The sequence below is a fragment of the Aspergillus welwitschiae genome (genome assembly GCF_003344945.1).
Source record: "Aspergillus welwitschiae strain CBS 139.54b unplaced genomic scaffold BDQ94scaffold_29, whole genome shotgun sequence".
Lineage (NCBI taxonomy): Eukaryota > Fungi > Ascomycota > Eurotiomycetes > Eurotiales > Aspergillaceae > Aspergillus > Aspergillus welwitschiae.
In genome coordinates, this window is record NW_020798723.1 from 258309 (window position 1) to 272186 (window position 13878).

General features: G+C 51.1%; 6 protein-coding genes across 6 annotated transcripts; 4 read left to right on the plus strand and 2 right to left on the minus strand.

Annotated features, from left to right (window-relative positions):
• The first annotated feature begins 89 nt into the window (after nucleotides 1-89).
• BDQ94DRAFT_181181 (putative cytosolic regulator Pianissimo) lies at nucleotides 90-4639 on the plus strand. Its single transcript, XM_026773836.1, has 4 exons — nucleotides 90-2142; nucleotides 2191-4032; nucleotides 4090-4256; nucleotides 4326-4639. The coding sequence occupies exons 1-4, from the start codon at nucleotides 412-414 to the stop codon at nucleotides 4525-4527; spliced, it is 3942 nt and encodes a 1313-aa protein (XP_026623558.1). The 5' UTR covers nucleotides 90-411; the 3' UTR covers nucleotides 4528-4639.
• Nucleotides 4640-5313: 674 nt separating this feature from the next.
• On the plus strand, nucleotides 5314-8099 carry BDQ94DRAFT_181185 (putative ATP-dependent protease (CrgA); the record flags this gene model as incomplete). The annotated part of the gene is made up of 2 exons (XM_026773837.1): nucleotides 5314-6995; nucleotides 7164-8099. The coding sequence occupies 2 exons, from the start codon at nucleotides 5314-5316 to the stop codon at nucleotides 7417-7419; spliced, it is 1938 nt and encodes a 645-aa protein (XP_026623559.1). The 3' UTR covers nucleotides 7420-8099.
• An 862-nt stretch (nucleotides 8100-8961) lies between these two features.
• BDQ94DRAFT_172922 (RNA-binding protein) lies at nucleotides 8962-10518 on the plus strand (the record flags this gene model as incomplete). The annotated part of the gene is made up of 7 exons (XM_026772049.1): nucleotides 8962-9014; nucleotides 9119-9128; nucleotides 9201-9275; nucleotides 9333-9354; nucleotides 9415-9467; nucleotides 9514-9984; nucleotides 10033-10518. 7 exons carry the CDS (start codon nucleotides 8962-8964, stop codon nucleotides 10516-10518), a joined length of 1170 nt encoding a protein of 389 aa, XP_026623560.1.
• A 157-nt stretch (nucleotides 10519-10675) lies between these two features.
• On the minus strand, nucleotides 10676-11362 carry BDQ94DRAFT_68618 (uncharacterized protein). The gene is made up of 2 exons (XM_026776314.1): nucleotides 11311-11362; nucleotides 10676-11222 (listed from the first exon to the last, which is right to left on the minus strand). Exon 2 carries the CDS (start codon nucleotides 11175-11177, stop codon nucleotides 10833-10835), a length of 345 nt encoding a protein of 114 aa, XP_026623561.1. The 5' UTR covers nucleotides 11178-11222; nucleotides 11311-11362; the 3' UTR covers nucleotides 10676-10832.
• Nucleotides 11363-11459: 97 nt separating this feature from the next.
• Nucleotides 11460-12454, minus strand: BDQ94DRAFT_161308 (40S ribosomal protein uS9; the record flags this gene model as incomplete). Its single annotated transcript, XM_026769364.1, has 4 exons — nucleotides 11460-11750; nucleotides 11824-11895; nucleotides 12275-12297; nucleotides 12409-12454. The coding sequence occupies 4 exons, from the start codon at nucleotides 12452-12454 to the stop codon at nucleotides 11460-11462; spliced, it is 432 nt and encodes a 143-aa protein (XP_026623562.1).
• Nucleotides 12455-12619: 165 nt separating this feature from the next.
• Nucleotides 12620-13791, plus strand: BDQ94DRAFT_148688 (mitochondrial 54S ribosomal protein uL13m). Its single transcript, XM_026767230.1, has 3 exons — nucleotides 12620-12822; nucleotides 12946-13306; nucleotides 13441-13791. Exons 1-3 carry the CDS (start codon nucleotides 12802-12804, stop codon nucleotides 13557-13559), a joined length of 501 nt encoding a protein of 166 aa, XP_026623563.1. The 5' UTR covers nucleotides 12620-12801; the 3' UTR covers nucleotides 13560-13791.
• The last annotated feature ends 87 nt before the right edge of the window (nucleotides 13792-13878 follow it).

A 13878-nucleotide genomic window follows, 5' to 3' on the forward strand; every position in this document is an offset into this window, starting at 1 on the left:
AGTCAGCTGGGGATCCAGCCTGAAACCACCAGCGGTGGGATTGGAGAAAGACCCCGGTCATTGAGGCAGATTACTTGCTTCGTTCTCTAACTAGCATCTAGCGTTGTCATCTGCAGCCTGTGCTACATGTGATTTAGTTCTTAGACGCCCTCAACCTTCCCGATCCCTCCCCCCTCTTCAGCCTCACCACCTTCGTGACCGCCGTGATTTTGTTTCCCCTCCCCTCCCTTTTGAGGTGCCCGCCGTCAGCGAACACGCCCATCGAGAGCAGTCGGTCTCCAAACACCCCGGGCAGTTTGATCGCTCCGATAGTGTCGGTGTTTTTGTCGGCGAACTCAATGCAGTCCTCCGTTCCCTATTTCAATTGCGACAGGTGATACGCACTCCTCTCTTGCGGCTAGATGGAGCTCTATGGCGTCCGGACATAACTCAGCGTTCTCCGCGACGTCAATCCAGCACCGTGCTGTGGGTGATGGACGGTCATACAATAGCTTGGAGGATAACACTGCAGACGGTAGCTGGCCTGAGTCCGCTACGCGAACCGGACGAAATGCTCGTTCGGAGTCTGGAGGCAGTGCGACCATTGGTCTCCGGGGAGGGTCATTAGCCCCTTCTTCGGGGGCCCCTGGTAGCTTCAGCTCTGAGCTTAAAAGCATGAAGACGTCGCGGAGCACGACCCCTCGACCCGAAGGTGTTCCCGCACGAAGACCGAGCAGTTTAACAGAGCACGATGAGTTGTCCAGCACCGAGGAGCGCCAGGCCGTGATCCGGGACAAGATCGCAAAAGAGATGAAAATAAAGACGGGGACGGAAAACATGCTCGAGGCGCTCCTGGCGAAAAACCCGAAACATACCAAAGATCAGAGGCTAAGGGTGGAATCGGAGCTGAGTTCGTCCAACCGCAAGCTTGCCGAACTACATCATGAACTGGAGGAGGAAATGCTACGTGCGCAGGCGCCGTCCACCCCTCCCCGAAGTCGCCTTTCAAGCCTATTCCAAGGTGGCCCGATGCGTTCGCCGACTCGGAGCAATATACCTATCGAGGAGCAGCAGATCCCGGAAGGTGAAGCGGAAATGGAATCACCGACATATGTGCTGGCGGAAACACTCCAGGCCCTGGAAATCGAGGGCATGTCCCCAGATTATTACGTCGAGCGTGCGAATAGCCTGGTGGAACTGTTCAAGAGACATCCTACTTTGAAGTACGACTTGGAGTGGTCGGTGTTCGGGCTCCGCGTGCAGATAATGCTCTTAAGTGACAGCAAGGAAGCTGTGGCCGCAGGGTATCGTTTGACTCGGTATGCCATCGCGGATCGGAAGTCGTTGCAAATTATTCGGTCATTACATACAGACGAGCTGGTAATATTGTCCCTTGTCAAGGAAAGCAAGGCGAGCATCGAGCGTGAGCAGGCCTTGAAGTTTGTTAGAGCGTTTTTGGACGTTAAGGATGGCGTTCGGGAGATCTCGCGTGCTGTGGTCAGAACAATCGTCTCTGTTGCCGAACATTACGAGGACCGCCTCCGGAATATTTCCATCATGACTCTAGCTGAGATCTTGGTGAAGGATCCGGCCCTAGTCGCATACTCTGGGGGCTTTGCCACTCTGCATGATGCTCTCGCCGAGGGGACTTTTGGCGCCTCAGAAAGTCTGATAGCGAGCTTCCTTCATGTGCTCGATACCCCTCATAGCAGGAAACATCTCCGTGGAGGGTGTGAGCTAGAGGCTGTTCTTGCACCGTTCACAGACTCTTTGTCGGATACTGTTCGCAATGGGCGCCTTAAATCTTCGGCTAGGGCGATCTCTGCCATGCTCAAGACGTGGCCAGGATTGATAGTTCTCGCAAGAAATGGGGCCCAGCCTTTGCAATCTCTCTTGGACTCGTTACACTACCCTGACCCACAGGCAAGGGATCTTATTATGGAGCTTCTGTTCGATGCGTTGAGGATAAAACCACCTTCATGGTCCTCCTCATTCCTCGCTGGTCGCAGATTGACAACTTATGGAAGAGTGGCTAATCTCAGGACGGAGACCGATACAAAGCAAGCTCGAAGCTTCTATGATGACGATGGAAATAGGTTCGACTTGACAGCGCATTTCTCAACTCTCATCCTTGCAACCCTGGTGGATGCAGGACTATCCAAGGTCGGTCCTCTCAATTCTGAATTATGGTAACATATTGACACGGTGCAGGCTCTTTCCGATCTCATTGAGGATGAAACGGATTTGTCTCTTAGACGCAAGGCGACGTTGCTTCTGACCGAAGTCCTAAAGCTGGCACATCACTCTCTGCCCCAGCATATCAGTGCGAAGCTCCAGGTCCTCCCGCATTTGCTACCAGCCGCTATACAATTCGACGTCGATAACCACGATGTTTCCACCTCAACCATATACCAGATCGAAAGCATAAATAGAACGCTGGCCCGCTCTGTAGGGGGCGTGTCAAATGGAGCAGGGCGTTATAACGTCGACGTTGACATATCTGCCTCTCTACTTACTGGCGACCAAGGCAAGGAGAAAATGAACCCTGCCATGGATGAGACCCAGTTCCGAAATGCGATCCTGGAGACTCATGTTCTCAATACTGTGAATTACCTAAAGTGGAAGTGGGACTTGATCCACCGTATTGTTGAGGGCCCTCTGACCAACCCCAAGAGGCTGGAGGAAGCGATCAAGGGCTCAAAGTTCATGAAACGACTCATGGGTTTCTACCGGCCATTCAAGTATAGGTTTTCTATGCTGCCGAACACGAAACCAAACCAACGTTATGTCCGCACTGGCTGTGCGCTGATGCGCACGCTGGTGCAATTACCAGAGGGTATAAAATACTTGGCCGAGAACAAGTTCTTGAGACAGGTTGCAGAGTGCCTTGCTCAGGTTGACCGCATGAGCGGACTAACATCCTCCTCTCCATTATTTTCGAAAGAACAAATGACCAACACATTGAGCGGCGGATACTTTGCGATGCTGGGAGTCCTCAGTGGCGACGCCAACGGGCTCGCTATGATGGAGCGTTGGCACATGCTCAACATGTTCTACCATATTGTTGAGCTTCGGGATCGGGACGACCTCATACAAACACTGCTCGGCAACATGGACTATGCCAAGGAAAGTCATCTAAGGGTCATCCTCTCCAAGGCACTCACCACCGGCTCAAAGGAGATTCGCATATTTGCGACGAGACTCCTTCGAAAATATGCGGTTGGAAACGTTCCTCTTTCCTCGCAGTCGGCCACTGGCAATGCCGACTGGGTGGTCAAGCTGCTAGTTACACAGCTATACGACCCTGACGTGTCTGTATGTCAAGTAGCTGTGAAGATCCTCGAAGAGGCATGCAACCAGCGTCACTATCTCGAGTTCGTGGTCAAGTGTCGCCCTTCCCTCGATCACTTGGGTGAAATTGGTGCGCCGCTGCTATTGCGGTTTTTGTCCACCTCAGTTGGGTATCATTATCTGGATGGTCTCGATTACATCACACAGGAGATGGATGACTGGTTTCTCGGCCGTAATGACGCATACGTGGGCCTTGTTGAAGCCGCGCTCTCGCGTGCCTACGTCGATCAACCGCGTCGGAACAGCTTTGTCCCTGAAGATCTTGTAGACCTGCAGGATATCGGACTACTGCCTCCCCATTTCTATAGAGAACTCGCTCGGACAGCGGAGGGATGCAAGCTTCTGGAGCAGTCTGGGCATTTTAATGAATTTGCATGGACCATCCGGGATTTTCAGCTTGATGAAGAAGACACAGAGGCTCTTCTCAAAGTCAAAGGCTGCCTTTGGGCCGTTGGTAATGTGGGCTCCATGGAGCTCGGTGCGCCGTTCCTTGAGCCTGATATTGTCCAGCACATTGTGAAGATCGCTGAAAGCGCGGAGGTTCTGACGATGAGAGGAACGGCCTTCTTTGTTTTGGGGTTGATTTCGCGCAGTCGACATGGCCTTAAGGTCTTGAGAGATTTCGGATGGGACTCTGCTCTCGACCATAAGGGAAACTCTTTGGGGCTGAGTTTGCCGACCGACTTCAACAAGCTCTTTTTGGTATGTCCCCATAAGCCAGTACCAGCGTGCAAGCCACTGATCGTTTTAATCTTACAGGTTGATTTCCCGAGCCATTCCCGGAACCCTGACTCGAAGCGCACATCTCAGGAGAAATTCAAAGAAGCCGCTATGGACACGGATCCGGCCAACCAGAAGATCTTGAAGTTGATAGTCGATATGGGCAATACCGTGCTATCCAAGCGGGCTGCGGCAGACCTCCATAAGTAAGCATTACACCTAATACGCCTAATATAACCAAATGCGATAGAAGCTAACATAAACCGAACCAACAGTCTCAAGTCGAAACAGCCCGATTGTTTCCATCAGCCTCACCTTTTCCGCAAGACCCTTAGTATCCTCGAAAGCCACCACTTCCGACTGCCTGCACGCCGCTTTGCCTTGGACTTGTTTGACAAGAGCGTCATGCGACGCATAGTGTTAGAAGATGATTCCGATTCAGACTCGGAGGCATCGTCTTCCCAAGTATCGAGCTAGGTGGTGGGTGCACTGGCGCGCTCCGAGTCTCTCGCAATGGGCTCTTGTACGCTTTGTTCGAACAATCGTCCTTTTTACGAACTATCATGCACCAAGCTAGACCACAAGCATCCGATGACCTCACGTTTGGAAATCTTCTTTCTTAGCCACCTCTTTCTTTCTGTCTTCCTGGCTATGGCGTTGGATGGTTCCGGTCATGAGCAACGAAAGGATGTTAGCATATCATGTTCTGCTCATTTCTACCTTGGTTTCCGGGCTCTTTTGCCGTTGATCCGATACCTTTATCTGGGTTTCTTCTTTATCCATGCTTGCATCAAATCGAGAGTTTTGTTCACGGGGGTTTGTGGGATTTCTGCATCAATGATCACCATCATTCATCTTAGGAGTGTCCTTTGCCTCGTTCATGGGGCACATATGTACTGTATATACTTAAAGATTACCATTTACCTTTTCAAACCCATGGAAATTCAGCAATGCTTGTTGCCTGACAACTAGCAGCTACTCAAAAGGAAAGATGTCTTGGCTGCCCGCCATGACATCGAAGGCGCGTCCCCGAACCTCGGATGACGGCCGGAGAGAGAGCTCCGGGAAACCAACCAGTCCAGCTCGTCTCCACCCGTCACTGAAGTAAGCCCAACAAAACATTAATCAATCAATCAATATAAGCGCCGACCGACCGACCGACCGACCGACCCTGGCCTAGATTTCTACCTTATTCTTTATATCTAGGACCCTCCTTCTCTTCTTCTCCCCATTCCCCACTCCTTTAAGTACCAGAGAACCCCCATGGAAGATGCCACCATGCCCACCTCTTCTCCACCTCCGCACCCCAGAAGCGCAGAAGAACACGACAGCGATGATCACCACCAACACCTCTCCTCCACGTTGAACAGCTCACGCGACAACGGCCCACTCCTCCCCGCACATTCCATCATCCGCTTCATCCAATGCCCGCGCTGCTCGTTACCGCTCCGAACCCCGCTGCGCCTGCCGTGCGGAAACACAATATGCAAGTCGTGTCTGCCGCCGATTCGGCAACGGACGGGGATCACTTACCCGGCCGATGAGGAGCGGAAACAAGGGTTTACGTGCTATTGGGGAGATGCGGCGTGCTGCCCGGGGGAACACTGTCTGGGGGATTGCGGGACGGATGTTTTGTTGGGGAGGGTGGTGGATGTGTTTGAGGAGGTGTTGGGGAAGGTGGATGGTGGTGATGATAGTGCTGGGTGGTGCGATGTTAGGTGGGAGAGCAAGAGGTTGAGGAGCGAGTCTGAGGCAAAAGGGACAGAAACTGAGACTGAGACAGAAACATGCGTTGCTAGGATTGGGTGCGATGATTTGTTAGGGGGTGTATATGGGTTGGTCAAGCAGGGTCGGGTTGGATATGATGATTTGCTGGAGATGGAAATTGCTACTACTACGTCTTCTGAAGAGGGTCGGGGTCTCCAAGGACAGGATTGTGAAGGGCAACAATCATACGGGAGGTTGAAGGAGGCAGTCCGGGCCGAATTGGACTGCCAGGTCTGCTACTCGCTTATATTGGATCCATTGACGACTTCTTGTGGACATACATTCTGTCGCGGATGCGTGGCTATGGTTCTAAATCATAGTGATCTGTGTCCGCTTTGTCGGCGCAAGTTGAATATGGCTTCGACGGTGCGGGCTGAGCCCGCTAACAGGAGGATCTCGAATCTGGTGGAGGCTTTGTTCCCTGAGCAGGTTGCATCACGTCGCGAGGGTTCCTCCAATGAAGATGGAGTGGCGGCTACGGGAGATGGAGAGCGGACTATCCCGTTGTTCGTGAGCTCGCTTTCGTTCCCGACTATGCCGACCTTCCTGCATATATTTGAACCGCGATATCGGACTATGATTCATCGAGTGATGCAGACGAGGGATAAGAAGTTTGGTATGGTTATGTATAATCGCTCCGGTCGGCTGCAGGAAGGTTTGGGCAGGGCCCAATTCATGCAGTATGGTACAGTGCTGGTGGTGGAACGGTTCGAGCTACTCCCCGATGGAAGAAGCTTAGTGATTGCGTCGGGGGTGTCGCGCTTCAAAGTGATCAGCTTTGAGATGGTGGATGGATACCATGTTGGTAGGATACAGCGTGTGGATGATATTGCGATATCTGAGGAGGAGAGGCTAGAGTCTTTAGAAACTTCATCGGGAACAGAGGAATCGCTATCACCAGCGTCATCACCACTGGAGTCTCTGCCCACGCAGCAGCTATTTCAGATCGCCTTGGATTTTATCGACAAAAGCCGTCGCGAAGGAGCAGCATGGCTCCATCCGCGTGTTTTGCTAGCTTACGGCGAGGCACCTACTGATCCGGCTGTGTTTCCCTGGTGGTTCGCCTGCGTTCTGCCTCTTTGGGAGGATGAGAAGTACCAACTTCTAGCGACGACAAGCGTCCGGGATAGACTGAAGAAGGTTGTGCGGTGGGTGAGGAAGTCAGAGTCTCGAGAGTGGTAGGTAGATGATCGGTCCGCTTCATTTGGACTTTTCTTCCACATCCTTCCTGGCTGGCGCTCACAATTTCTCTTGACAAGGTTGGCTCGACCCCGACCATCATTCGCCTCGGTCTTATGACTAGCCGTCCCTCTCCTCGTCTTTTCCCTCGTGCCAATGGTTCTGAGCCCAGCTTTGACATACCTAGCGCCGTCTGCGGGAGTCTTTACGTCCTTCACGCCATTCTCCATGTCTGTCTCCATCTCGTTTGGGTCTCCTCGCCCAGTTGATCCTGATCGCCGGCAGCGGGCGCAGAATCAGGATTCAGGAGGAAGCTATATCCCACAGACTCTTGTAATGGGGATCTTCTTGGCTATCTTTGCGACGCAAATGGCGATCAATGTCGTCCAAATTCGGCGAGCCAGACGGCGAGAACCACGCTGATAGATATGGACAACGAAAGACAAGACGAGGAAGAGGGACCGCACTCATTCACGCCAAGGTACGGGCTAATCCTTGACGTATCGAAGGCGCTGATAGTACGCGATAGCGTTTATTGGTCCTTCTACTAGTTGACCTTCGTGGCGCCCGGCCAAAGTCTGTGGCAGCCATGGTTTCTCCTCAAAAGCGAGGAATATAAATATACCCCGTCCTAGCTGGTGGCTGGTTGCCGCAGGGGCATACCCAATTCGGGAGCTATCCATCGCATCGAATAGGTGGGCTAACGCCCAGCTCGTAGAGTCTGGTGCGACTCCATGCAGGCATGGGATTCTTTTCTTTTCTTCTTCTTCTTCTTCTTCTTCCTCTTCTTCTTCTTCTTTTTATATCTCCTATGATCGGCCGATGACAGGGTCGACGGGAACTTACAGCTTTCTGCAAATAGAGGGGTAATAGGAGGGTTTAGGGAGGTTTCAGGCAACTAACTGTTTGGGAATCCCTGCATGTACGTTTGAGAGAGCGCATTGGTGGTGGAACTGGAAGAACCAACCCGTAGCTATCTATGCATAAAGTAGGAGCGAATGCGCCTTGCGTGCGTACCGCAGTTGGTGGAGAACGCTAATGGCGAAGCCTGATAAGAGAACAATGTTGCCTAACTGGCAGGGGTAGAGCCTCTGAGCCCATATCCAAACTCTGACTTGTCCACCGCAATGCAGTGCTGCTGCGGCCGTTTGCCGCTGAGCTGCGCTGGTTGGTGGGCGTTGGTCGCACAAGCGCTGCGGTTGAGAGTTGCGACGCTAAACCACCCAAGCGTTGCAAGATGGCGAGGAAAAAAGCAGAGAGCAGATGCAGCTCATGCAATCCTAATCGCCCTTTCCCATGACGTGCCTCGTCGCTTGCCTATTCGGGCCCCATTGAGTCTGGTTCGCCATGCTGTCCCTGATGCGTTGGCTTGCCAGTTCCCCCGGTCGTTTCCTTCCTTCTCTCTTTCTTTTCGTCTTTCTTCCTTCATCTGCAATTGATCCGCTGTTGCATCTTATCTGCAGTCTTCTTCTTTATCACTTTGAAGTATCTCCCTACGCGTGGAGAGCCCACGGTGAGTAGTATATCCCGACTGTATAGTGTACTGTTTTTCACCAGCAGGATGAAGATGGGAGAAAGATACTAGAGACACCAAACCAACACCCTTGTAGAGGAGAAAGAGAAAGAAAAGAGAAGAATGAAGTAAAGACAAGAAATGGGTCGGGTGATCCATCGTGCTTGCGAAGTTGATGTGGAGCGACCTTGAATTGGAGATATCAACTTCCCTTTCCTCCTATTCTCCCCTCTACTTCTCGGCTCTTCGTTTCCACAATCTTCTCCTGCACTGCATTTCAGCTTCTCTTTTGCATCTTCCAGGTGAAGGTCGCTCAAGCTGACAGCTTCTTCCTAGTATCATCTCAATGTCTTCTTCTTCTTCAGGTAAGCTTGGCTTCATCTACATTCCCAAGCTGCTGGCGGATTGCCTGATCTTTACTAAAATCACCCCACACCCCAGATTCCCGTACTATGGCCTCGTCGACCTCATTCACGAGCCATCCCAATAGCTATATGCCTCGAAGGTGAGTGACATCGACATTCTAATCGCTTGCTGTCTGCAGCTCTATGCTCGTGTTTACTTGTATACTGAGATATGTACTTATCCGACTGACTGGTATCTAAACAGACCATATGCTGTGAGTCCCCTCAACTGCTCGCTTAGAATCCCGTCAATTGCGAGCTAACTTGACGATTGTGCCATTATACAGCAACTCCCGAGCTATAAAAGTACACCGTCAACCGCAGAAACCGTCACCATTCCCCGCTCGGAATATGATCGTCTGGTGAGTGCAATGTGACAGGTCCAAAATGGCCCCTCACTGACCGGTGACACTTCGCAGCTCCAAGACTCGCAACATTTCGGTACGCGACCGCCTCTTATTTATCTCATATCTATCTCGACAGCTGACATTATTACTCCAGCTAAATTAAGAACCTCGCTCCTCACTGGAGGGCTGTCGCAAGAGACTCTTGATGTCAGGACACGCCCACTAATTGGCGTATATTTACTGACCTATACAGGTATTGATTTACGGGGCTGCTCAGCAGCATCCTCACCAAACTGGTCGCGAAGATATCTCTCAAAACCCAGCGAATTCCAATGCGACGCTCGAGAACAAAGCTCCTGGTTGCAATAAGCACTCAGATGTGAAAGTTCATGACCCTGAAGAATTCGACGTTGGTGACGATGAGGACGACGAGGACGCTCTGCTGGATTCCCATGACAGCGACGACAAGGGTGACTTTGATGAGTCTTCCAGAAGTGCAGGATCTTCTCCTACTCCAAGCGCCCAACGTACCGTGCTAATTCGGAATCTTCCCGACCGCATCACCCACAGAGACATCGTCGCAGCCATAAAGGGCGGAGCCCTACTGCACATCTACTTACGTGCGCGGGAACACATGGCCAGTGTGTCTTTTGTCGAAGAAGCGGCCGCCCGTGAATTCTTCCGGACTACGAAGACCTACGGTCTCATTGTTGCTGGGAAGCGCGTAAGTCCTCAATCCGGCAAACGGTAGCGCCGCTAATAGGTACAATAGGTGGAAGTAGGTTGGAATGACAGACAATTCTACCTTCCTCCCTATGTCCGGGCCAAAATTGACAATGGAGCATCGCGCAATCTAGTCGTCTACAATGTACAGCCGAACGTCACGGAGTGGGTCATCCGGAAGGATCTGGACCATATCCACAACCTAATCGTGATCTCGGTACAATTCAAGAATGGCAATGCCTACATCTCCACCAATTCAGTGCATAATGCGCTCTTTGCACGCTCCTGCATGATGTCTCGGTTCACATACAAGGGCATGAAAATTGGTTTCTATCCGGACGAGTGCGTAGGGTCCCCGGGGAAGTATCCCAGGAGAGAACCACAAACTCTAGCAAAGAAAACCGGCTCCGTGCCGAATCGGTTTCAACTTCTGTCCCTAGATGGGGCCGATGATGAAGACGACCATAGCAACCATGATGGACTGGGAAAGATGAATAATGGAATGCGATGGGCTGATAATAGCGTATCCGCCTGACTTGTCACCTCTCCTCTCTTTTTTTCCTATGCATTTTCCTTGATTCGTTGCGCTACCAAATAGTTGAGCAGCACTTTACTTTTAGGCAGGACTAGTCATCAAATCTGGGGGATCGCTAGTACTAGGGTGGTGTGTTGCGTGGAAGGGATCCGGCTTAACGGCACGAAATGATTGATCAGGCTGGACGGGCAAACGTGACGGGATAAGCAATAGCGAGTGGGGTGAGAATGAAACCAGGTGGCGGGTGATCTACGAGAGGGATGGCCAGACTGATTGCCAGATGCTGTCATGTACCGTGGCGAGTGCATAATCAGTCATTTACAACGGTGCATCCGTGATAACGTGCGTTTGTATACTAATCCGACGCACGGACGTCCAATACAAGTTGATAGCGGCAGGGCTGACGACAAAAAAGAAATTGGGTGATATTTGAGATAGTCCAGGCTTATACTAAATAACAGCCTAAGACCGGGGCCAGCATTGCACCATAATTTCCAAACACAGCCACTGTAAACAACCCAAACCATCCTCTTATTTGATTGAATTGTCTGCAGCGGTGGAATGGGACCACCACACCAGATCTCTCTCTTCTTCTCTCCCTCACCCCAGTAAGTACAACCGTTAAAACGACAAACAGCAACAACAACACCATCCCGCATAATATCCCATTTCTGCCCCACAAAACAACCCTCATAACCCGGCCATAATCATAAGAGGGGGAACGTTATAGGAAAACTTTTTTAAGACCGATCCGAGCCAAGCAAGCAAAACCCGAATCGTAAAAGGGGAAGCATAACAGCCGGGAAAAGAGGGGCCCCCAAATCCATAATTTCCCTTCTTTCGAAACGGAAACGGAACGGGAAACAAAGAAATGAGACAGGAAACAGGAGAGGCGGAGCAAGCTTGTATGTGTGTATATTGTTGATGTATAATGAAGCCGTTTAACGGTAGGACTTCTGGTAGCGAGCGCGGGCACCACGACCACCGAACTTCTTGGGCTCCGTACGACGGTTGTCGGCGACGAGGAGTGTGCGGTCGTACTGGACAAGAGCCTGCTTCAGCTGGTTCTTGGAGTGCTCATCGACGTACTTCTGGTAGTAGGCGACGATGGACTTGGCGATGGCCTGACGGATGGCGTAAACCTGGGAGGTGTGACCACCACCGGAGACGCGGACGCGGATGTCGACACCGGCGAACTTGTCGGCTCCAACGATCAGGAGGGGCTCGTAGACCTATCTCATTGAATAATCCTGTCAATTACCCGTCCATGGCACTTCGTAAAACCCGACAGGTAGGTGAGTGTACCTTGAAGCGGAGGATCTCAGGCTGGACCAGAGAGAGGGGCTGGCCGTTGACCCGGATCATGCCCTTGCCTTGCTGCAGTTGGAAAAAAACGAATCAGTTTGACGTTCTCCTTCTTTCCGTTGCGATTTGGTTCATCTGATATATGCGGTGCGGATGCAGATGTGTCGTTCGGTTTGGTTGCGCATGTCTTCTTCACTTTTCCCTTCACGTAATTGATCTTCCTTCAAAATTTCCTTGCGCCGTGTCGTTCTTCGTTTCGATACTCGATAACGCTTCCCCCGTGCTTCCAGGCAATTCACAAGCTTCATAATCCTCCTTAATGTCGAATGATACCCAGATCCTTCCAAACCTCCAAGACCAATATTGACCAATTCGAACGACACATCGGCATCCGCAACACGATAGTCCTAGACCAGGAGAGATAGATAGACAGAGAATGTAATCCTCATACCTTGCAGTGGGCGACAGCGGTGGCTAAAACACATCAACCGTTAGCATCCCAAGTCACACCATATCCCATCCAAACCTCCAATCTTCAAATCCACCCCATTTATATCACCACCAAAATTATAGAGGAAAACTCACCCGTCTTCTTCTTGCCGAAGCATTGCACACTCGGGACGGAAGCCATGATGGGGAGGCGGCGAAGTGTGCTGGGTGGTGGGAAGTAAGGTAGACGGTGTCGGGGTCGTGGAGTATTTGTCGTCGATTAACGGAGTCGCGCTGTATTAATTTTCGCTTCGCACAGTCAGGCGGTGCGATTTCTTCTTTGGGGCTTGTGGTTTTGCTGACTGTCCAATTCCTGTGTCTCGCTTAGTGCGCCGCGCTAGGCCGCTTTGGGTGGCTAAGGTAGGGCTTGCCGATGGGCTGTCACGTGACGGGGAAAGTTCGGACTCCGGATTGAGGCCATATGGAGAAGGTTGTATGTATGTTAGGTTGATTGATTGAGTAAGGCATAGCTATTCGTTTTACGTCAAGATGTCGCAGACTGTTGGAAAGGTATACTTTTCCCCCTTTCCTTTTCCTTCAAACTTCCCCTTCTTCTCTTCTTATCCATCCATTGTTGCTTTCCTTCTGCATCTATTCAATGTCTAACTTGATATCAAAAATAATCCCATATAGACCCGTCTCGCCTTCTCCCGAACATGGCACTACGTCGACGTCGGCAGCGACCCTCGCAGTCTGGGTAGACTCGCCTCCTCTATTGCCCTCACCCTCATGGGCAAGAACAAGCCCGTCTATGACCCCTCCACGGATTGTGGTGACTATGTCGTCGCCGTCGGCTGCCACGACCTCCGCGTCACCGGCAAGAAGCGCTTCCAGAAGAAGTACTACACTCACAACACCCGCCCCGGTAGTCTGCGGAGCATGACTATGGACATGATGTTTGAGAAATGGGGCGGTGGCGAGGTTCTCCGTCGTGCTGTTCGCGGCATGTTGCCCAAGAATCGCTTGCGGGATAAGCGCTTGGCTAGGCTGAAGAGTGAGTATACCTTCTCTTAAGTTATATTGATATCAATTGGATATATATTTGTTTGCCTCCTAGTTCTGGGGGAGGCTTGGGGCATATGTTATGTCGTTTGAGAAGGGTTGTATGCTAATAACATTGTTGTATAGCTTTCGAAGGTCTCGCGCACCCCTACAAGGAGAACATCGTCAAGCTCAACGGACAGTCGGTCATTGGGAACTTGCCCGAGGTGAAGGAAGCGTTTAAGGCGGCTAAGACGGATGCGTAATTGCATTGTTTTGTCTGCGCATCTGTCGACTTGCTGGATCGGATACCATTTTACCATTTAACCTCTTGTACTTTTACATATGTCATTGATATTGCTGTTGTCATGTTATGACTTGCTAGCGCATGGGTGGGAGTTTTGTGATATTATTTTCTTTTTATCTTTTGTGTGATATATCTTGTTTATACTATTACTAGCTACGCTACACAATTACAACAGCTTCGTGGCATCTCTACTGGAGTGCATTGACCAATGGTATATGAGAACCTGTGAATGATGCTATTATCCCTAACCTATATACAAGTGCCAGAACTCCATCTCA